Source organism: Emydura macquarii, unplaced genomic scaffold, assembly GCF_026122565.2.
Source record: "Emydura macquarii macquarii isolate MOO-44397 ecotype Brisbane River unplaced genomic scaffold, CSIRO-AGI_Emac_v2 contig_1253, whole genome shotgun sequence".
Classification (NCBI taxonomy): Eukaryota; Metazoa; Chordata; order Testudines; family Chelidae; genus Emydura; species Emydura macquarii.
Genome location: NW_027131390.1, coordinates 16,748,629 through 16,770,404, shown reverse-complemented (window position 1 = coordinate 16,770,404; position 21,776 = coordinate 16,748,629). Strand labels below are relative to the sequence as shown.

The 21,776-nt window shown below is 45.7% G+C and overlaps 1 protein-coding gene across 3 annotated transcripts in view; it reads left to right on the top strand.

Moving 5' to 3' along the window:
- CAPN6 (calpain 6) overlaps window positions 1-17,132 on the top strand; it is an 84,318-nt gene extending 67,186 nt beyond the window's left edge. The window contains exons 11-13 of one of the 3 annotated variants that reach the window (XM_067548236.1): window positions 1,319-1,440; window positions 11,043-11,179; window positions 12,925-17,132. In XM_067548236.1, coding sequence (XP_067404337.1) covers window positions 1,319-1,440; window positions 11,043-11,179; window positions 12,925-13,107 — 442 coding nt within the window. In that variant the 3' untranslated portion in view covers window positions 13,108-17,132. Of the gene's footprint in view, window positions 1-1,318; window positions 1,441-7,630; window positions 7,754-10,752; window positions 10,838-11,042; window positions 11,180-12,924 lie in introns of those variants that run through there. The other 2 variants (XM_067548237.1, XM_067548238.1) reach the window with 2 other exon arrangements.
- The last annotated feature ends 4,644 nt before the right edge of the window (window positions 17,133-21,776 follow it).

The window sequence follows — 21,776 nt, the reverse complement described above, 5'->3', positions numbered from 1 at the left end:
GAGGTCCCTGTCACAAGTCAACCTTTGAAACCAGCCTCAAGATACGTGTGTTTCAGAAAGCTCACAGAATTGGCACCACATGGTGGACAGCAGCAGTGCAAACTTCCCCCAGAATGGCCTGATCCAGAGAGGATCACCTTTAGGGATGATAGGATCATTGTCTCTCCATAGCCCATTCACTCTTTGACCTCTCCATGGTGACATTTTCAATGTGAGTGCCAATTTGTGCTGTTGGTGGAGAGGTTATTTTGATCACCAAACTCACTTATCACAGGCCACTGCACAGGTGACAATAACATCTATAAATTGCTACATTGGTGGGGATTTTAACCTGGGGGGTCTACTGATGCAAAGGCCTCTGACCCAATTACCACTCTCTTCAGCCATGCAATCTCCCAAACCCATGCTCCCTGAATGTCTGTGAACCTTTTAGTTTATTGGGTCTTATTCCTGTGTCTTTCACAGGAGTGTAAAACTGTCAGGGGACTCACCTACAGCAGAGCCAGTCTCCTGGCAAACTAATGCGTGCCGCTGGCCCCGATAGAAGCTGTCTGATTGACTGAGCCACCTGAGTGGTTGAAGGAGTCAGCTGGCTCCTACTTCAGCTCAGCAGCAGCAGCATTCCAGTGGCTGCTCAGTGCATCCCTAGCCTGTGGCTGTGCTTGGTCCTGTCCTTGCCTCTGCTTTCTCTAGTCTTGCTCCTCCCCCAGCCTTTAACTGCTCCTTCTCCAGCTTCTTCCCGGCTTCCGACTTCTGGCTCAGGCCCTTGGTTCTGCCTGCAACTCCTGCTAACCCTTCCATTTCGGCTTTGGTTTCTGACTCACAGCTCTGATCTTCCACTACATGTGCTGACTGCAACGCCACTTAACCCTTTGGCTTAGGCTATGACCTTGGCTTTGCTCCTCGACCTGCCACATCTAGGTTCAGCTCTAACTGGCAGGCTAGACTCGTGCTCCAGCCGCTATACCAGCCCACCCATGGGTCGGTCACTGACAAGTTGGAGTAACTCTGCTGAAACCAGTGGAAATATACAGGATAAGCCTGGTGCAAAAGGAGATTAGGCCCATTATGGTTTTGTGTTGATATTAATATGGGTGATTTTTAGTTTTTTCCCCATGTGTGAGAGATTATGCCCTTTTTTATTTAGTTAAATATATGTCATTCCTGTAACAGAAACCATTGGTAATGTACAGAAGAAGAACAGCAAGTCTGATGTTCTGGAAAGGTCAACATGCCACTGAAGTTCATCATTTTGTTACTTGACGTTCATCACCAAAGATTTAAAGTGTGTTTGAATCGCTTAATCTTGATCTTTCAGAGAGCTGAAGCTAGATAAGCCTAAATGGACGTGCTGGAGCACTCTGTGTGGTTACCCTTGCGTCGTCACCGAAATTAAAATTCACTCTGCAGAAGGTCTACAGAGGCAAGACAGATCTGGTGGTAAGTGCAAAGGAAGGCTCTGGAGGAGTGGATACTGCTTGCTGTTTTCTCTGAGCTCATTTGATATGCAAATTGTTCACTTCATTAGAATAATTTGTGATTTTTACACCTTAGCTGTTTGTTTCTGGAGAGGCAGAAGTGTCTTTTATGGAACATTGTGGTATCAGAGCAGGCTTTCAAAAGGAGAGCTGGACTTAAAGAGGCAGCAAAAAGTGACAAGAGTTTTGAGTTGTTCACCTTGGCCCAGATGGTGAATATGGGCAATCCCTTTTGATAAGCATGTTGTGGGGATTATCCAGAAATTCACAATAATCATTTCCTCTTTGAGGGCTACTTATTTTCTAAACTGAACATGGCCAGTGAGTCAGCAGGATGGAACTCCCTGTAATGAGGTCCATTATGCTGCATGCATCTAACCACATTTCCTCCAAAGACTTAAAAGCACTTTATATTTTGTAGATTCATAGAATTTAAGGCCAGGAGGGACCATGATACCATTTGATTTGACCTCCTGTATATCACAGTTTCTTGCATTTCACCCATTTACCCCTGCAGTGAGTTCAATAACGTATGTTTGACTAAAGCATCATTTGTACTTGGTTAAAGCATATCTTCCAGAAGGGCATCTGGTCTTGATTTGAAGAGAGGAAGAATCTACTAATTCCTTGGTAGCTTGTTCCAGTGGTTACTCACCCTCACTGTTAAAAATGTGTGCCTTATTTCCAATGAACCGGTCTGGCTTCAGCTTCCAGTCATTGGTTCTTGTTATGTCTTTCTCTGCTAGATTAAAGAGCCCTTTAGTATCCAGTATTTTCTCCCCACAAAGGTACTTGCACACTGTAATCAAGTCACCTCTCAATCTCTTTTTGATAAGCTAAAAAGATTGAGTCTCTCCCTGTAAGGCACTTTCTCCAGTCCTCAAATAATTTTTGTGGGTTTTTTTCTGCACCCTCTCCAACTTTTTATAATCCATTTTAAAATGTGGCCACCAGAACCCTATAGAATATTCCAATATCTGTCTCACTGAACACCAATTAAAACGTGATCACTGTGAGGAAATTACTGTTCTATTACAACTGTTTGGGAGTTGGTAAATCGAGCAGAGAAGTTAAGTGATTTGTGACTTTTACAGTACCGGTTGTGTGTTAGTGTTTATCAAAGAGAAAAACTGTCCTGACATGGAGAGGCCAGAATCTTCCTCTGGTGTCTGTCACTGACAGTTAGTTAACAGACTTGCCTCATCGCTGTCCTTTGCTCCTCTGTTTTTTACATCCTCTCTCTGTCTGCCACAGTTAAATTAAAATTCTTTCCAATGACCAAAGCATTAGAAGTGGGTAGAGACAACTGGCAACAAGTAGTTGGTTAAGAGAAAGCAAGAGAGGAAACAGAGGCAGTCTGGGTGAACCTGAAACAGGAACAAGTAAAATTTCTGAAACAACTGTTTCCCTGTTGTGTTTGCTCCAGAGAGATCTTCAGATTTGGTTGGCTTGGTATCTGGAGCTGAGTTGCTGTAACTTCTTATAGTGGAGAAGTAATTATAGTGAGACCTGTGGATGAACTTGTTAAGAAACAGTTGCTAAGCATCTCCAAACTGTTGGGTAGAATTCTGCTCCAGTTCCCTATGAGCAACCAATATTGCTGTTCCTCTGAGTGGCTGACGGCAGTCTTCGCTGTACAGGTCATTTTTGCTAACTGGTTGTCTTTTCAAGGGATGGGAAGGCGGGGATGGAGGAAATTGCTTCAGTTCATTTTTCTTGGCAGTTTTCTTGCAGGGCTGCAATCCTGTTTTTAGACTTCAGATGCGGAATCAATGTAACTCCACATTCTTGGAGACAGGATGGATGGATGAGACCAAAGGGACAAATAACAAAAGCCTAGCAGAGGAGGGATTTCAAGAGAGGCGGGGCATTCTTGCTCTTCCCCTCAAAAATGACACTTCAATTTTTAGACATTTGTTTCCTCGCCCCTTTAAAATTCCTTAAACATTTTCCTCCGACATTCCCTGCAGGAAAACAGTAGGATGAGACAATTGGTTTCTATCACCTCACAATCCCTAGCACTCTTGCAGTGCTGACAAGATCACTAAAACAAACTCCCACAGCTGCCAAAAAGATGGCTTTAGCTCAGGGAGTGAAATGGGATTTGTCAAGCGGTGATACTATCTGTAATTTACAACTGGGACTAGCACCCTGTGATAAATAGAAATGCCTACAAGATTAAAATACCTTTAGGGCCAAATTCTGCCACTCTATCACAGGCTGTGAAGCACCTTCCTGCACATTGATTTCAAGGGTGGCAGCCTTTGGTCCTGGACTGGACTCTCACACTTTCCTTTTACTGAAGACAGAAAATATCATGACCGAGAAGTGTATTCTGTGTGGAGGAACCTACCCAGATAGCTATTAGCACGAAAGGAATTTTGCCCAGAGTGACCATCTAGTGATATTTCAGAAACCGCATTCCACGTAATACTTTGCTAGTATCACAGATACCACTATGCAATAACTATTGAGTTTGTCTTCAATAGTGACCACTGTATGTATGTGACTCCCAGTATGTGGTGATGAGACTATACGCCAAAATCTCCATGTTAAAAGCATGTAATATCAACTCTAGGCTCACAGGGAGAATGTCTTTATTCTTTATAAAAATGATCAATATACGGACGTTTATGCAACATCATAAAGCCAGCAACACCAGGAGCTGTGGTTACAGCTATGCATATAATCAGTGTTTTTGATTCACTGGTCAAACAAAAAAATCAGGAGAAAATAATTCATTTCAGATCCATCTGAAACAAAAAATTTGTTTTCTTGGTGAAACAAACAGCAGTCCCCCGGTGGCTCTAGTCTGAACATTTTTGGGGGATGGGGCTGAAACTATTCAGTGAATTTTTGTCCAATTTGCACATAGTTCAGTTAATAGAAACTGCATTTTCTGGAGATTAAACGATTTGTCTAAAAAATGTTGCCCAGCTCTAGGTGTGATGCTGTCCATTAGATGACACCCTAGCCTCGTATTGCTGATGTGCTTTGAGCTATGGTAGGACACATGCTGGATATTGTATTGGATTTTATGGCAATGGAGCTAAAAAATGTACAGACTTTTATTGTCTCTTTTCAAATGGATTAATAGTACTCCTTTCAAAATCCCCTACAAGTACATTCTATAGCTGGGTCATAAACATCTCTGCAGCGTTAAAGTTAGTGTTCGCAGAGACATTAGAAAATGTGCTTTCTGAGTCAACTTCCTAATACTACCATATAGAAAGCAAATCCTCTTCTTCCACTCTGTCCCCATCTGGGGACCTGCTCCCACTCATCCTCATTGGGAGAGGATTGTGTGGGTCTCAATGAGAGCTTTCCCATGGGAAGCATGCAGTGTGTGTGGGATTCAAAGTCCCTTGGGCAAGTATCAAAATGCCAGCCTTACCTAGTGATTCCTGAGTGCTCCCAGGTTGAAAAAAGTACTTAAAAACAATGACCTATTCTAGCCTCCTGTCTCATCAAAACAGCAGGGTAAGGAAGAAGCCCAGCAGCAAACCTGGTTGGGACTAATGAGTGAGGGTTTTCTCTTCTGTTGGGTACATGTTTGCTCGAAAGGAAAATAGGTAGAACATGCAGAGGCACTCAGAGAAAGCCCGGTTGTGCCCAAAGCACTAGACACATTGTCCAAGGTTAATTCAGTCTTACACAGGTTACCTTCCTGGTGTCAAGGTCATTGAGGATTTGCCTTAGAAGATGAGCCTCTTGATTGGTGATGTAAATGTAAATGTGAATGTTCGCTGACTCCGGATGAGAGTTCGTCCCCCCTGACTTGCAGAGTCCCTACTTCTAAACCCAACTTCCTCCTTCCTTACCCTTAGCTTCACTTGCCCATCAGCTACACTACCTGTTGTGGGATTAAAAAACAGGCATCTCTCCTGTCCCTTGCAGTAGAAAAGAGACAGGACTTGGTGGTAATTAATATAATTGGGATTCTTTTTGAGCCTTCCGGACACAGGCAGGATCCTGTAGTTCTTTCCAGCTCACAGAATTGCTAGCTCAGTCTGTGCTGTGTAATGTTATCACATGAGATATCTGTAAATCTTGGCCTGGGATAAGCAGTCATCCAAGGGACTGGTGACCACCCAGTAGTATCCTATACAGAAGGGCCTGAACTGAAATGTCTGATTCGAACAGCCTTGAATCTGGGGGAAGTGTAGATTTCTGACCAATCTACTCAAAAATTGGAGCCGAACAGATCTCTATCCATGGCAAACACTCAGGACAGCAGGGCTCTTGTTCTGGTTATTGTCGCAATGTTGCTTTCTGCCAGCAGAACGTTGTTGGGTTTGTTTGTTTTTTTTTAAAGAGTTGCTCTAAAGGCTCCACATGCTGCTGCTGTGGATGATCCGTCCTGTCCAAGTAATTGATTGCTTGATGTTGACAAGGTTAAGCAATGAGTCTGGTCACTCAGATGTCAGAGACACATTTGCATATTTTCCGCTTCTCTTGGACGTATCCAGTCATGAATGAACACATTCTGAGATTTAGCCAATTACCAGTAAGCCAATTATGGTGGCCGACTTCCAAGAGGATGAAGAAGGGCTGTTTGCTTTGGTTTTTCTCTCTTCATTCCAAGTCTATTTTAAAATCATCCCAGCTACAATCTGTCATGGTCTTTACATCACAGCTGATCTCTCAGACCAATCAGCGCTTCAAGTTTTCTAGAACGTTGCCACTGAAGCTTCATGTTGGATTCCCATGTTTATTCTTTCACTTCGTGTTAACTGCTCCCTTTCTTTCTAAAATGATATTTTAATACTTGTCACTAATGGCTATTTGATACATGGGAAAGGTGAAGGTGGAGGAAACACTTGTAAATACCCGGTGAAAGGGAAGAGAAAACATTTTAAAGTGCTGTACTCGAAGCCAGCTCCAAAACATGGTGTTCTTGCCCAATTTCTAATACCACTGTAAGCACTGTCCTCTATTTATTTTGCAGTAGTACCTAGCACTCCCAGATATAGATCAGGACCCCACTGTGTTAGGTACTGTACAAACACAGACAAAACAATGGCCCCTGCTGCAAACATCTTACAATCCAAGTAACTGGACATCTCCAGGACATTTCATTTGTTTAATAACAAAGTGCTGTGTCTTGATGTCTTTTCTCAGTTTTTATTCAGTCAACGGGGGTTTTGCTGAACAGGGGCTGAGTACAGACTGACCAAGGACCTCAGGATCTGATCTGAAGAACACTTTTTCCATATCCTGCTAAAAGCCTTTGTCTTGTACAATAGCAACTTATTGTGAATAACAGTGTCTAAAGTCAGGTAGTCATAAAGCAATGACCTGCCTGCATCTCAGGCTAACTCTGATCAGAGCTCATTTTGGCTTTGTAAAACTGTCATATTGATCGCTGATTTTCTTGATGCTACATTTGTGTTACACAAAAGCTAGTGGTCACCAAATGAAATTAATAGGAAGCAGGTTTAAAAAGAACAAAAGGAAATGTTTCTTCACACAATGCACAGTCAACCTGTGGAACGCCTTGCCAGAGGATATTGTGAAGGCCAAGACTATAATGGGGTTCAAAAAAGAACTAGAGAAGCTCAAGGAGGATAGGTCCATCAATGGCTATTAGCCAGAGGCTGGGAATGGCCGACGGGGTGGATCACTAGATGATTATCTGTTCTATTCATTCCCTCTGAAGCACCTGACATTGGCCACTGTCAGAAGACAGGATACTGGGCTATATGGACCATTGGTCTGACCTAGTATGGTTGTTCTTATTAACTTTTGGCTTTCACGATTTTGGCTTTGTTTTTGTCCCTGTGTTATCTTTTCCTTAAATTACCATGTCCCCTCCATGGTGAGGTATCACAGCCATGGGATTGTGGTAGAGCTACTGTGCAGGTGTAATTTTGGGAACTGAACTGCCAGACTAGCAGGCCTGATTCTTTACTCCCTGGCACCTGTGTCATTGCCAATATCTGTACGATGTGGGTGTTAAATGCTGCCATTCTGATTTAGTAGCCTTTAGACCTCGCTTTGCACAGGTGTAAATGTATAAATAGCAGGGCAATGGTAAATCAGGCCCTTGAAAGCCATTGGGAAAATACCTTTGTCTTGTCCCAGATCTTTAGGCATCACATCTCTTTTGAACCATTTTTCTTCTGAAGATTGTTTCATTTTTTTTTTTACAGTAACTGAAAGTTCAGCGTTCCAGCCATGAATTTATCCTGCCTTGATATTTCATCTTTCTTTTGTGCCTTCTTTCTTTCTGTATCTTTGTAACTCCTGAATGGGTTTAATTAGTTTATTTAAATATTAGCCTTCCTATTTCTTTTGATCGATTAAATCATCAGGTTTAATAGCTCTCTGCGGCAATACAGATATATGCCTGTTATCTATTAGAATCCTGTGCACTCCTTTCTGTCTCTTCTCTGTGTCTAGTGCTCTCCTGATTGCTATTAACAATCTGCTCTAGCATTTGGCTTTGCCTAGGGCCACAGTAGTTGACACCATTTTGTGAAAAGACCCCATTTTATTCAAAACAGTTTTCAAAATGTCTTTGACTAGGGGTGGGCTCTCTTGTCACTTGTAACAGACTGGTGTAACCATGTGCCCCAAAGGCTAAATCAGCACACTCAGTGACACAGCAGTAATTGTCTACCAAAAAAACCCAATAAATTGCTACCTGCTGCAGTAATCTGTAAGTGCTTTGTGTTGTCAGGGCAACCGTCTTATTATACGGATAGCCAGGTTTCGTCAGAGTGCAGAGTATGGACAAGTCTATTCCTTTCTCTTAAGAATCAATGGTTCCTGCTCCTTCAGAAGTACTTAACTGTTCTCTGGTTTGTTTGTGTGAGACATTGGTGTCTGTCCTTGTGACCAAGTAGGTAGACTTGAGACAAATTATATGTGATATTAGTTATTAAGGAACTACAGTCACTTTAAATGTAATGGCTACATGGAAGTTACACTTCTACATCTGTCTCTTTGTCCAAACAACCTCATTTGGAGGATAGAACTATCAACCTGCAAATGGACTTTATTCCAATGGCGATATCCTCTAACAATGAAGTTCTGTTGCATGTTGAAAACTGATCAGGTATTTACATTAATATTATATATTAAAATATTTAATATAATATATAAAAGTAGAAACAGAATGAATGAAAACAACAAAGTCTAAATGAAATGTTTTTTCCCTTATCAGAACCAAATGTTTTGAATTATTAAAATAAAATGAGGGTCTAAATGATTTGTTCTGGCACTTTCCTGTAGAAAATGTTGTTAGAATGGACACATTCCCAGGAAACGTTTCGGTTTTGACCAAACTGCATTTTCTGATGGGAAAAATTCTTGATCAGCTCTAGTACTAATACCGAAGCGAATGTAGGTCAGCACTTTATAACTTGGATGTTTAACATTAAGCATCTAACCTTGGGATTAGGGACCAACATGAAAATGATTTTGAGGGGTTGTGAGTCCTGGCTTTCATTGCTTTTGATGGGAATTAGCACCTCGTGACCATCTGCTTAGGTGCCTTCATGTGAAGGTTTGATGGCTAATTTTACACACACACATTTTTGTCTTAATAGCTAGAGAGGTACCGAGGGGGCCTAACACTTTTACTTTAAAGACCGTCTGGTATATAAGCCAGGAGTAAGACAGAGACGGGGAGTTTGTCAAACAGGCCATGGTGTGGGGAGGCTGGAGGAAACAAAAGGTGGAGGCAGTATGGTCTAGTGGCTAGCGCTCTGGAGTGTGACTTAGGGGACCTGGGCTCCAACCACTGCTCTGTCCTTGAATGAGTTGCTTTCCCCTCTCTGCACCTCAGTTTCCCCATCGCTGAAACTGAGTTAACGATAATGACCTTTGTAAAGCTCTTTGACATCTACCGATGACAAGCACCCAGACCTCAGATTAGCTATGATCTTACACAGCTTACCTTTGATCTACTTCAAACTGCCCTAGGATTTCTCATGACAGCTGGGGTTTTACCATCATTTTGGAATTGTTGTGTTAACCAAAGTGGGATGAAAAACAATCTTCTGATCTCTGGCAAAGGGAGGGACTTTTTCTGGATATTCAAAGATAGGTGGCAGAAGGGTTCTCCTTCCTAAAATGTGCTGCCAGGATGCTAGCTGAAGTTAGACATGACAATGGCAAACAGCTTCCAGCTGCAGGGAATGCACAATGATATTTAATATTGGTTTTCTTTATGTGCACCCTTTGCCTATCTCCTAATAGACCAGGATAGAGCAGAGATGACAACAGCCGCATCACTTTCCCGCCTTCTATTTCCACTTTGCACCTCTCTCCTCCAATTCCTCTGAATCAGGAGCCCAGGCTGAGCACAGAGCTGTTTGTCAGTGGTGCATGGCTGTGACAAGACTCATTGTTTAAGTCTCTGGGATCCTTTTTTGCCAGCTTGTCCATCAAAGCATCAATTCTGCCTTTTAAATACCGTCTGTACTTTGAGACAGACCTATTGTTGGTTGTGAGCTTAAAAAAATATCATCAGCCAGGTGGGCCTGTTAGTTTGGAAGGTGGAAGCAGGGGTTATTTTACATCTTTTTGCTTCACTCTGCGTTTATGTATCATTCAGTTTGGAAGGACCCCAAATCTCTACCACTTTTTCTCTTTGTCTTCTGCGTTGACCAGGGTCGGAGGGAGGGCAGTCAGGAGGAGGGTGATGATGGTGGATATATGGGTATAATGTTATATCCATAGTATTCTAGCTAGGATTAAAAATATCTGCCACTCTTTTTTTTTTTTTTTTAAAGAAAAGAGCGGCTGAACATAAAGCGGGGGCTGCACTTAGACAAGAAGTAAAGCTAAGCTGCCTTGGCTTCTCCATTGGAGCTCAGACTGCCAATCTCTGATGATGCCTTCACATGCCCCGATTATTAAAAGTTTGGACCTTCCCCTCACCACTTTTGACCCCACCCTTTTCCTGCTTCGGGATGCTTTAGGTGACTTTCCTCCCCCAGGTTTTCATCTTCACCCCCCTCCTTCCACCCAGGTTCTGATTGCTGTTCAGTTATCACACTGCTAGCCTGGTAATGGCTATGCAAATTATGATATAATGTAAGTATGGGAGTGACTCTGCTGATAGTTTTTAACCTGTGCCCCGCGCTGTGAATTAGCTATTACCACTGGCCAGACTGTGCTCATACAGTTAGGACAAGCACTGCACCTTTCCTCCAGCCATCTTACGCTGTTACACAACATGAATGGGCACTATTTACAGAAACGAATTAAGCGATGCATAATTTCTCTTGCCTCTTTCAGACATCCCTAACTTTTTTTTTTAAAGGAGACCGTGTTCAAGAGATAAAAAGACAGGGATCCGGTCTTCCCAGTGGAGCACAGAGAAGCTAAATGACTCTCACTATCATATGGTGAGCCAGAGGCAGGATCTGAAATTTGCAAACCCTGTGCTCTCCTGCCTTCTCCTGACTCCAAGCCGTCTGTTCTCGTCCCTATCAATGTTGCCTCCATAAGTAGTTGGCACTTGGTCCTCTGTCTCTCACGGGTGTATCTGACTCAGAACCAGTTTCTCAGCTGGTCCAGTGGGGCTAATAAAGGCTGCTGACTGTGTTTCAGGAGCAGATCCCTACCTGATTATCAAGTGTGAGAATCAAAAAGTTCGCTCTGCTACCCAGCAAGACACCGTCAGTGCCATTTTTGACACACAAGCAGTTTTCTACAGAAAGAACATTGATCGTCCCATTATTGTCCAGGTAAGGAATGGAATCCTGGTGCCTTGCAGCACAGTACGTGCTCCCAAAGGCAACCGGAGGAATGCTACAGCAAGGGACATAGACAGGCCTGTCCACAGCATCCGTGTACCGCTTATACAGGAATGCAAAGCAGCAGTGGGTTTTAAACAAACACAACATTGATGGGTTAAAGGTCTGACATATGTTAACTGCTCTTTCACAAGGTCAACACCCAGAATTGGGGCTGCTGATGCAGAAGAATGTGAGAATTACCGCTTCTCCTTAACAGACCAACAGCTGGAGCAATTCAATTTATATTGATTTTCTTATATTCACCTCCCAAAATAGTAACCATTAATAATACCTTGACATCTTCATCTGTAAACTGCAAAAGGTATTTTACAAAGGTGGTTAGGCACCTTTATCCCTATTTTATAGCTGGGGAAACTGGCATAGAAAAATGAAGGGGTTTGCCCAAAGTCACTCATTGAATTAATGGCAGAGTCAAGAACAGAACGCAAGGATAGAATCTCTTGACTCTCAATCTTCTGGTCTGTATCAGCTAAACCACGTTAACCGATAAGTAAGAGGAGTATCAGTGTTCAGTGTTTAGGCTATGCCAGTGAAGTTATGCGAGTGTGCCCTCACTGAAGTCTGTTACAATCGACAGTTGCCTACTATTATAAGAATGTAAGAAAAGTTGAGTCTTTTTCTCCTTCTTGGTTGGTCCAGTGCTTCCATAGGATCTTAAGAATAATCCATAATTCAATTCACTCCTATTAGAAAGGAATGGCAGAGAGGGAAGCCAGCCTTACAAGACTATAAGAGCTGTACAGTTTACCAACAATGTAACATTTCTGACTGTTCACTACACCTAGAATTCCTCAGGCACAATTCTCTTCCTTGCTCAAAGGTATCTTCTCAGTGCACTATGAGCAAAAGGAGGATGAGCAAAGAGGTATCGCACAGCCCTCAGAATATAGTCAGGATGAATATAATCTAATCAAACAGCCGATGGAAAGGGTCTGTTTCCCAATCAATATGTGCAGGATTTTGCCTGGTCACTAGACTAGTCACTAGATCCCCAAGGCACTTATAATTCCAACACAACACCCATCACTTCCATACCGCTCATCTCAAACGCTCACTTTTCCAGGTTGATTGAGGAAAAAAGTAGAGAAAAATATAGCCAACTGCTTCAATATTAAAGCGTTTCACACGCCAAGTCCGATGCACAGCCCAGTGGAGACTGCCAGGAGCCACTGTGGCAACACAAAGCAGCCTTAAAAGCACTTCAGTTGGCCAGGGAGGATTCTCACATAGGGTGGTCTAGGAGCTGCCTCCGGCAGAGGAGGTGTGGCTGGGCCAAAGGAGGCCTGGCCGAGACTCCATGGCAGGAGCAGCCTGGGGCCAGGAATGGGTTGTAGAAAAGAGATAAGCTGATTAGATGCAGGTTTTTATTGGTGATGAACCCAAACAGGCAATTGCTTTTCCTCTTGTAGGTTAGATATGAGGCCACGCAAAAATCTGGGGTTTGTGTTTTCATCCCCTTCATTTTAATACTCTATGCAAATTAATATACAAATCAAGAGGCTCTCAGGCTCTAGGCAATTTGCCAACTTTTGACACCACTTCCCCCCTTCCCGCTCCAAAGGGTTAATGTGAGAGACCCTTGTCCACCATGAATGACCCTTTTAAGTGGAGTGTGACAGGGAAACACTGGCTGGGCTGTAGTTATTTCTGGTCCCTTGCAATTGTGTCTCTAGGTCTGGAATAGCAACGTCTTGTGTGACCAGTTCCTTGGCCAAGTGCTGCTGGCAGCTCTACCCGGTGACCCCAGAGAACAGCAGACTCTCCAGCTCCAGGGAAAAGGCGGCCGAGACGCAGACGAAATGCCAGGTCACATCACTGTCAAGGTTGTTTCCAGTGACGACCTCGTGGAGTTATGAATACCAAAGCCCCGCAGACCCAGACAAAGCTTGTCACCTTGCAGCAAGAACTCTTGTCTGTGCTTTCAGTGTGAATGACTCAGGAGCAAAGGTTGCACTGAATCATAAATCACGCTTTCTAAAAAGCATCTCTCTTTCTCGGTCTCACCCTGGATGTGGCGGGAGGGAGGAGGGGTTGAGGGGTGGTTATGAAGGGAAAAAATATATTTAGCAACTCTGGCAGCAGATGGGGCCGATCTAAAATTCAGCGACAAAGCTCATTACAAAATGGCCACCTCTCCATCCCCTCAGCTGACGGTGGCATTGCAGCATATTGAGGCAGAGGCGTTTTTCTGTCAGGGCCTGCGTTTCACACGGGTGGGCACAAGTCTTGCGTCACAAGCGGAACAGAGGCTGATACAAATGCAGGGTGAATTGCTTAAAAATCTGATTGGGCGGGGCTGCTTTCAAAGTGGGTGGGCCATGGTCCACCCGTAGCTACGCCACTGTATTGAGGCGCATAAACCCACAGTGCAGCCGACTATTCCTGGAGGCTTCCAGCACAGCGTTTTTGTTGTGGTCTGTTTCAGAGCGATGGGAGCGGAGCCAGGCAGGAAAGGCGCTAAAGTCCATGGTGCACAGGTGAGGGAGTGGGGTGCCGTGCAGGAGCTGGACCCATAACTAAATCCATGTCCCCCCCCTTTTGAAATATTTACCAGCACACCGTCATTTGTGAGGGGGATTGATTTGGCCTGCAGTTGGCTGAAATGGGTTGCTTTTCATTTAATACTGCAATAATCTGTATTAACAGCACTGTTATTACTACTAATCACACATTACTATGCCTCAGATGAAATGTCATTGCTCGAGCAGTCATTCAGAATACATGGGAGTGGGAATGTGGTGGGAGAAAAATTCCAATGTTAAAACGACAAAGCCAAATCCTGCAGTCCTTACACAGGCATTGTAGCCAGTGTGAGTTTTGCCTGCAGAAGGATATACTGGATTAGACCTCATGTCCTTATTCCTGAGCCAGCTGAACTCACAAGGTCTGGGCTTTGACCATGAGGAAACATCTAGAAATTCAACAGTGGCTTTGATCTAGTACAAACACTTAGTAACGAGATCCTGTTTGCAGAGCAGAAGTGGTCTGATAAAAGAGCTGCTTTAAGAGAGGAATATCATTGTTATTTAACATGCAATTCACTTCACCTACACAACTGAGGATGTGGATGCTAACAAATTGAATGAGGACATAGTCCTCCCACTCACTGGGAGGGATATGAATGAAAGGCAAAGTCATTGGAGATGGGTTTCTTGGCTGCATTCCTCTGAGTTTTGAATAAACTGAGCACCGATTAAACCCTTGTCTCAACCAAGTATAATGCAGGGCAGGCACTGACTAAGTTTTCCCACAGAGCACGCCAAGGTACATGCTTCCTTTCACCCTGTGCATATAGCACAATGGTGGGGTTTCCTCAGAGCAGGATCAACCCATGTTGTCAAATCACGTCGCAGGTGTAGAATAATTTCACATTGCAATCCCAACCCTCAACATTAGACTTCTTGTATTGCTGTTACAAATGCTGAGCTTGATCATGAAACTCAAAGTTTCCTCTTTCAATCCTTTCTTCAGCCAGAGGTTACGTTTTTGGGAAAATTTGTGTTTTTCACCCAGCTAGAGGCTAAACCAGGCATTTTTGTGAAATTTAATAGCTTGCAAAATGGTCCAGAACAGCATTACATGACTGTTTTATTGCAAAACATTATGCACATTTGTTCCTGAGTTTCAGACCCATCTCTGCTGTGTGACAATGATTTCGCTGGTGTCCTGAGGTAGGAATGGAAACACACAAATGCTACTGAGCCAGTTGGGAACCATCGCTTTGGTTTTGTGTGTCAAATATTTACATGCACCTTAGGCCATAAATGCCTTGTGCCTAAATTGTTTTGCGCGATGATAGCATGTGTTAGAGCAGAACTGCCTACATGGGGTATTTCTATTGACTGTCAGTTGGGACTTTGGTGTTGTTAGCTTTGTTTTGTTCATGAGGTATGTATTAAGGAAGTCTAAAGTTAAACTTTCCCATATAGCTCAGGCCCTGCATGAACCAGCAAGCTTTCAGTGACAGGGAGCCAATGTGCAGGCACTACACAGTATCAGTACCTGGACTACACCGCATACTACAGGGTACTCTACACAGTACCCTAACTCTGCATTAGCATCTGCTTGGCTATGATGGGCCTGATTCTTCTCCCACACTATCTGATACCATTGTGACTCTCTTGGTTTCAGTAGAGTTTACTCTTGCGCTACACTAGTATAAGCAAGAGGAGAATCAGGCCATCTTGTATACAATAATTAGATAAGTACAGAAAGAGATCAGCATGACAACCACGCTGTCCTGCCAGAAAAGTCTCACTAGATCAGTGGCGTACAGCCACTGTGTAGCTGAAAGTCTAATTTTTTTCCAGTTTGCCTTGCAGAAGAGAACAGTGTCCTCCCAGGACTTAATGCGCTGGTTCAGTTATGGCATTCAGGGCCACCAGCATCCAGGTGCTGCAGCTGCTTAAATCCTGCCTTTGCATCCTGTGCACCTGAGTAAAGTGGCCATGGTGACTGAGCCAACAGTCAGGTGACCACAGAACTAAACCCCCCCCAACCTCCGGGGTGGTTTGTGTTTTTATTATAATATAGCCCACCTCGCTTAGCTATCTCTATCCCTTTCCTTTAGCAAAGCTCATGCCCCAAATTCTCTTCTCCCCACTCCCCACACATACTGCTACGAGCACTGAAAAATGCCAGATTGCTCTCCCTGCAGCTACACTTAGGCCAATACAGATTTTTGCCCCCCGGCTCACACGGCCAATTATCTCAGAGTAGAATAAGAGATTGAATTTGCTGAGCACGACGGACAGTAATGCAGGCAGGGAGGCAAATGAGCCAATTCACCTGGGCTTCAGCTATTTGTCTCAGTTAAATCCTAACAGGTTTCATCTTATCCACTCTGCGGCCTGGCTGCTATGAGTATAGCCTGGCTGCTAGAGTATGTCCTCTCTCCCCTACTGCGCAACGGAGGTGGGGGGATTAGCCATTCGATCCCCAGGTATGTTAACGGGACGTGTCTTGTGGCTGAATCCCATTCAAAGCTTTGACAAATATTCCAAGTAGTCGTCACTCCCTCTTAGCTATTGTGAGCCAAAGCTCCCAGCCTCTTGGAGAAAACAGGTCAGTGCCTCAGCTGGTCTAGGTCAGCGCCATTGGTTCAGTATAGAAGCATTGATTGACATCAGCTGAAGGCCTATTACAACCCTCTCCATTTTTCCAAGCCAAAATGTAACCGAGCATGACATTATTGTTCTCGCTCTAGCATAATTTATTGTGCCAGAAAGCATTTTGTGTGGCTTCACAGCTCCTTCCTCAGCACCTGATTTCCCCCATGAGTTCCTCCTAAGGCACTGGAAGATTCTGCCTAACCCTAGCTGGAGAACGGCTTATTCCACAAAGCATGAAAACTGCGGGTCCTTGGAATTTTACCTACCTGCTGCAGCACCACATGCTGTTCTTAGCTGTGGGAAAATGTTTGGAACTAAAGCTGGTTGCTCAGTAATATGCTGTGGTAGTGAGGGCCCCAAGCTAACAATGTATTATGTTGAGTTTCAGAGGGGTAGCCGTGTTAGTCTGTTTTTAGCAAAACAACGAAGGTCCTGTGGCCTCATTCATGTCAGTGGGCTTTGAAGTAGGGCTTATACCAGTATGGGGCTAATTTTTTAGAGGCGCTGAGCAACTCCAGTGGGAGCTGTGGGTGCCCAGTACCCCAAATTAGAGGCCACTTTTGAAAAGGTGGGTGTTGAAATGAGATTAATGTGATCAATTGTCAATATCACTTTTGGGCCAAGCCCTCACATGGGATTACCCCTGCTGGAAGGAATTTTCAACTCTTGCACTGTTGTTTTTTCATGCTGAAATAGCATTTTGCAGAAATTGCACTTCTGTGTCTTGGAAAACACATTCACATGATGTAAAATAAACATTTTTACCTTTATTAGTGCATTGTTCTTTGTGTCATTCCAACTGGAACCAGCAAAGGCAACCTGCATGTTTGCATGTGGTAAACTGGATTTAGGAAAGGAACCATTTTCAGCAATTGACTTTGTCCATTACAGGAGACTGTGACCCAATCCCTGATGCCATCACTGCAGCGGGCTTTCTGTCTTCTAGGGACATGTCTATACTGACGGTGGCAAAGTCGCCGTGGCCAGATCAATCTTTCTGAATCGATTGAGCGGTCAGTGTAGACCCACTCAGTCGATCAGGAAGTCGACTGAGTAAAACCACCCCGTAGTGCTGAGCCGACGGGAACGCACAGCAGTCTATGTGAGTTACGCAAGCTACTCTGTGTAGTTTGTGTAACTCCCGTCGACTGCCCCCGAATCTCCTGGTAGGTGTAGACCAGGGCTAGGAAAGACTTAGCAGCCTAACTAGCAAATATCCACTAGAAATGATACAACACACACACATATGTGCCGCCATGTAGTGCCAGCTCTGCCTCCAAGGAGAGAAAGCAAAAAATGAAAAAATGTGTTTGCAGAGAGAAAATTTGCCCAAACTGCTCCCGAGCTCAGCAGCGCAGGCCATTCCGGGGGCAACGAGAACCCCTTGTGAGCATGTTGTTACTGAAACAAGGTCTGATTTGGGTTTAATGCCACAGAGCCCCACATGTGCACAGACTGGAGCTCCAGCCTGCACTGGGGCATGTGGCAAATGAAGCTCATCAAGCCAGCAGCGGTCTGGGGAAAGCGTACTCCAGGCCTTCCTGATTTCTGCCCATCCCAGGTTGGCAAATGGCTGCTTGGGCTGCAAGGGAAAAGTGTGTCCACAATAACACTTTCCACTTTTGTGGACCCTTTAATTAGAGGCCCTCAAAGCACTTGGCACAAGCTGGTAAGTCCCATTTTAATAGCTGAGGCCCAGATGGACTAAGTGGCTTGTACAAAATCACTTGGTATTGTGACAGGGGCTACCGGAGGGTGGTAGAAGGGCACTACGTTAGCCCAAGAATGATCAAAGCCCTGTTCCCCTAGCAGCTGCCCAAGGCTCCCTCCAGGCTAATCAGGGTCAGTTGAGGCCAGAGCCAGCTGAGACCCATTGAGCACTGCCTGGGAGCAGATATGAGCTCCCTGCCAGCCAGGCAGTGTGCTCTTGGAGTTTGGAGAAGGAGCAGGAGCTTTGGAGTTTGGAAAAGGAGCTTTGGAGAAGGAGAACAGTGAGTGGCAGAAGCCAGAGGAAAACAGGGGGGCTTCCCCGGTGGGGTCGCCACTTAGCCCCGACGGGGTCCCGGGTAGGGAAGCAGCCCAGAGAAAAGACTTGTGCATTTCCTTAGAGCAGCAGCCAGCCACTGCTGTCAGCCAGGGCCTCTGGGCTGGTGTCCGAAGGAGAGGGCGGGCTCGGACACCCCCTACCCTAAACCCAAGGTCCCAAGGGCACTACTCGGCCTGCGAAGACCTGCGGGAAGACTGGTCCGAAGAGAGACGGCCGCCATCTTGAGACTGGTGGGAGTCCCAGGCGGCCATTTTGTGTCCTACCATAGTGAAGAAGCACTTGGCCCAGGGGAGAACGAAGGCCACCCCATCACAGTATATAAATGGCAGAACAGGTGCCCCTTCCTATGCTCAATCCAGTAATCCGTGCAGCCTCAGTACACACACACATATATACTATGCTACTGCCTCACCTGTCTCCAGGCCCGCATGTAAGACTAGACTGGTTCCTTTCCCAGCTTGGCCGCTTTGTTGTCTCAGCTCCTGTATCATGGCTACTTATACTGGCAGAGTGAGGACACCACAACTTGCTCAATGATGTTAAATTGCTTTATGGAAAAGGCAGGCAGAGCCAGCATCATTAAGACCTAAATGTCTGCATGCAGTGGGACTAGGATGTGCCCATTGAAGAGGTGCTATGGCCTTCTCCCGTCTAGCCAGTGCTACCCCAGGGACCGAGGATCCAGGGGGGTCTGTTACAGGTTTGCCACTGACCTGCTGGGTAACCTTAGGCCAGTCACTTTACCAATCTGTGCCTCTGTTGCCCCATCTATAAAATGGGGCGAATGATACTTAGCTCCATTGTAAAGTGCTCTGAGCTCTAGTGTGTGATCTGGTCTGCAGTCCCAGTCACCACACGAGGCAGGGCATCTCACTTGGCCATAACCACCGAGTTTCCTCACGGCTGTATAAGCCTCACTGGATTTTTAGACGTGTCTGGGCTAGGCAGGGGCAGTTTTCAGTGCACTTTCTAGGGATGAGCTATGCTAACGCTAGCCTGCAGTGTGAACCAGCCCGTCACATTCTGCCTCAGGTCTCCCTGAGAGCGCACCAACACCTGCTCCTAGTGCAGCAGTGTGCCCTCATAGACAGCAACAGTGATGTTGTCAAGAGCAGGGCTGTGCAAATAGAATCATGGGTTGTAAGGCGCTGGGAATGTGACTGGCCTTGTACAATGCAAATTAAGCCAGTCCCAGCTCTCGAAACATGTACAGTCTAATAGCCAGCCAGGTATACTGCAGCTGCATATGGAAGACTTAAGGGGATCAGTTCCTTAATACAGTTGTAATGAATCAACAGTCTCACTGGGTGGCACTGCTGCTCTACAGTTGGTTCCCTGAGAAACGTATTTAAGAAGCCTTCGGGCGTGGCTACAGTTAAAACATCACAGTGGCACAGTAGCGCTTCACTGTAGACATGGCCTGTGCCGACAGGAGCACTTCTCTTGTCGGCACACGTACGGCACCTGGCATCTGCCAACGCACCTGGTACTGGGCTACACTGGAAGCAATGGTCCCTACAGCAGCATTGCTGGCGTGTTGCACTTGGCCGGTCCTGTGACATCAATCAAGCCACTGAAATTGGCCCTCTTGCTTCAGTCACGCTGCTGGAGCCCTGCTGTGTGACATTTTAAGGGCAAATGCAGAATTGCACAGCTGTCACCAAGGCTAAGCTGTGAGGGCCAGGATGCTGGCAGGGGTGTTGGAGGGGGCGGGGGATAGGAACCACTGGCTTGTCTTTGGCTCAAGCGGTTTTCCTGGCTGGCCGCAGGTGTAATTTGGCCAGACACGATTGGGGGGGGGGGGGGGGCGCGAAGGAGGGGGGTGGTAAAGTCTCTCCGGCATGCTAGTGTAACTGGCTTCAGTTCCAGCTCTGCTGGTAGGTGAATGCAGATTCTGAATCCAGTCACTGATGTTCCATGTTGGCTGTCACGTTGGCCTTGGGCTCACACCACCTAGCGCTGAGGTCACACTATGCCCAAACGCTGCCTCCTCCCGCTGTCCGGCTGGCACGTGCACGCAAACCAGCCCCGGCTCCCTGCTGCACAACCAGCGAGCTGCCCCTCAACTGCCAGCCCCCGGCAACAAGCACCCTCAACAACTCTGCCAACGGGCCAAATCCTCTCAGTAGCACTGTCTCCGCCTCCTCTGCTCACCGGTACCAAGCCATGAGAAGCAGCAGGTTTGGCCCTAGCTCAAAGGCCAGCCCCTCCCATGATCCTCCCAAAAAAAGGATGCCAACTGCCCCTGCCCCACTCCATTGGCGCCTCCTGCTGACTGCTTCTACTAGGCCAAGCTCCACACCCCAGCACATGTGCCCCAAAATGCCGTGCTCGCAAGTGGCCAGTCCGTAGCACACATCCAGTTTCCAGGTGTTATGAATTAAACACAGGGAGCATTATGCCTTGGAAGATGCTACCTTGTAAAATGCCGGCTGAACTGGCCCCCTTAATTTTGGCAACAGTAAGGCAGGGAGCATACTGGGAAAACGAGGTTACTTCACGGAGGGTTTGAGGCCACTGCTTGCCCAGCACAGCTAATGCTATCAAGCGCACAACTCAAGTCCACGCCCAACTCAAGGAGGCCTGGTAGGGAGCATGATGGAAACAGGCCCTAGGCCTTGAGTTGAGTAAGGAGCGTGACAGCGCTGGGACTGGCTCAGCAAGGAGACGGGAGCTCGAAATGGAGGGACAAGGCGATTGGACTGGGCCAGAGTCTGGAGTTGGACTAGGATGAAAAGCCTGAGGAGTGGAGCCTGGGACTGACTAAGTGTGAAAAGTGGCCCTGGGCGGAGGAGCCAGGAATGGGGCTGAGTGTGCCGCAGACAATTTGGAGGGTATGGAGCAGAAAGGCTCATGCTTGGGGTAGAATGGGTGGAACAGTCTGTAGCCACAAGAGCAAATTCCCCTCAAATCTGGAATGGAGTCCAAGAGTCCTGCGTCTCACCAGTGCTCTGCTGATAGCAAATATCTGAGAGACCCTCCCCCCAGCCGGCTGTCCATTCTGTGCCCTGAATGAGGCAGCAGGCCTGTGATAAAAATGGTTCCTGAATGTAATTAGACTGTCTCATACTGTATGTGCACAAGGGGCCAAATTAAGGCTGCACAGGCCGTCTTAATCCTGGCATTTAACTTTTGATTGCTTAACTCTGCAACCTTAGTAATGGTCTTTTAATGTAGGAGTGTGTTTATGTGTATAAAAGATAAAGTTCCTCTCTTCATGACTTGTTTGTACGGGCAAGGAATGTGTCTTATGTGTATTCATTCATGCCCATTGTATGGTTGATAATGGGCAAAACAAACTGAAAATCATAGCACTAGGTGATGTTTCCAAGTGGAGGAGCAGTGAAATACAGGGGCTGTCTAGATC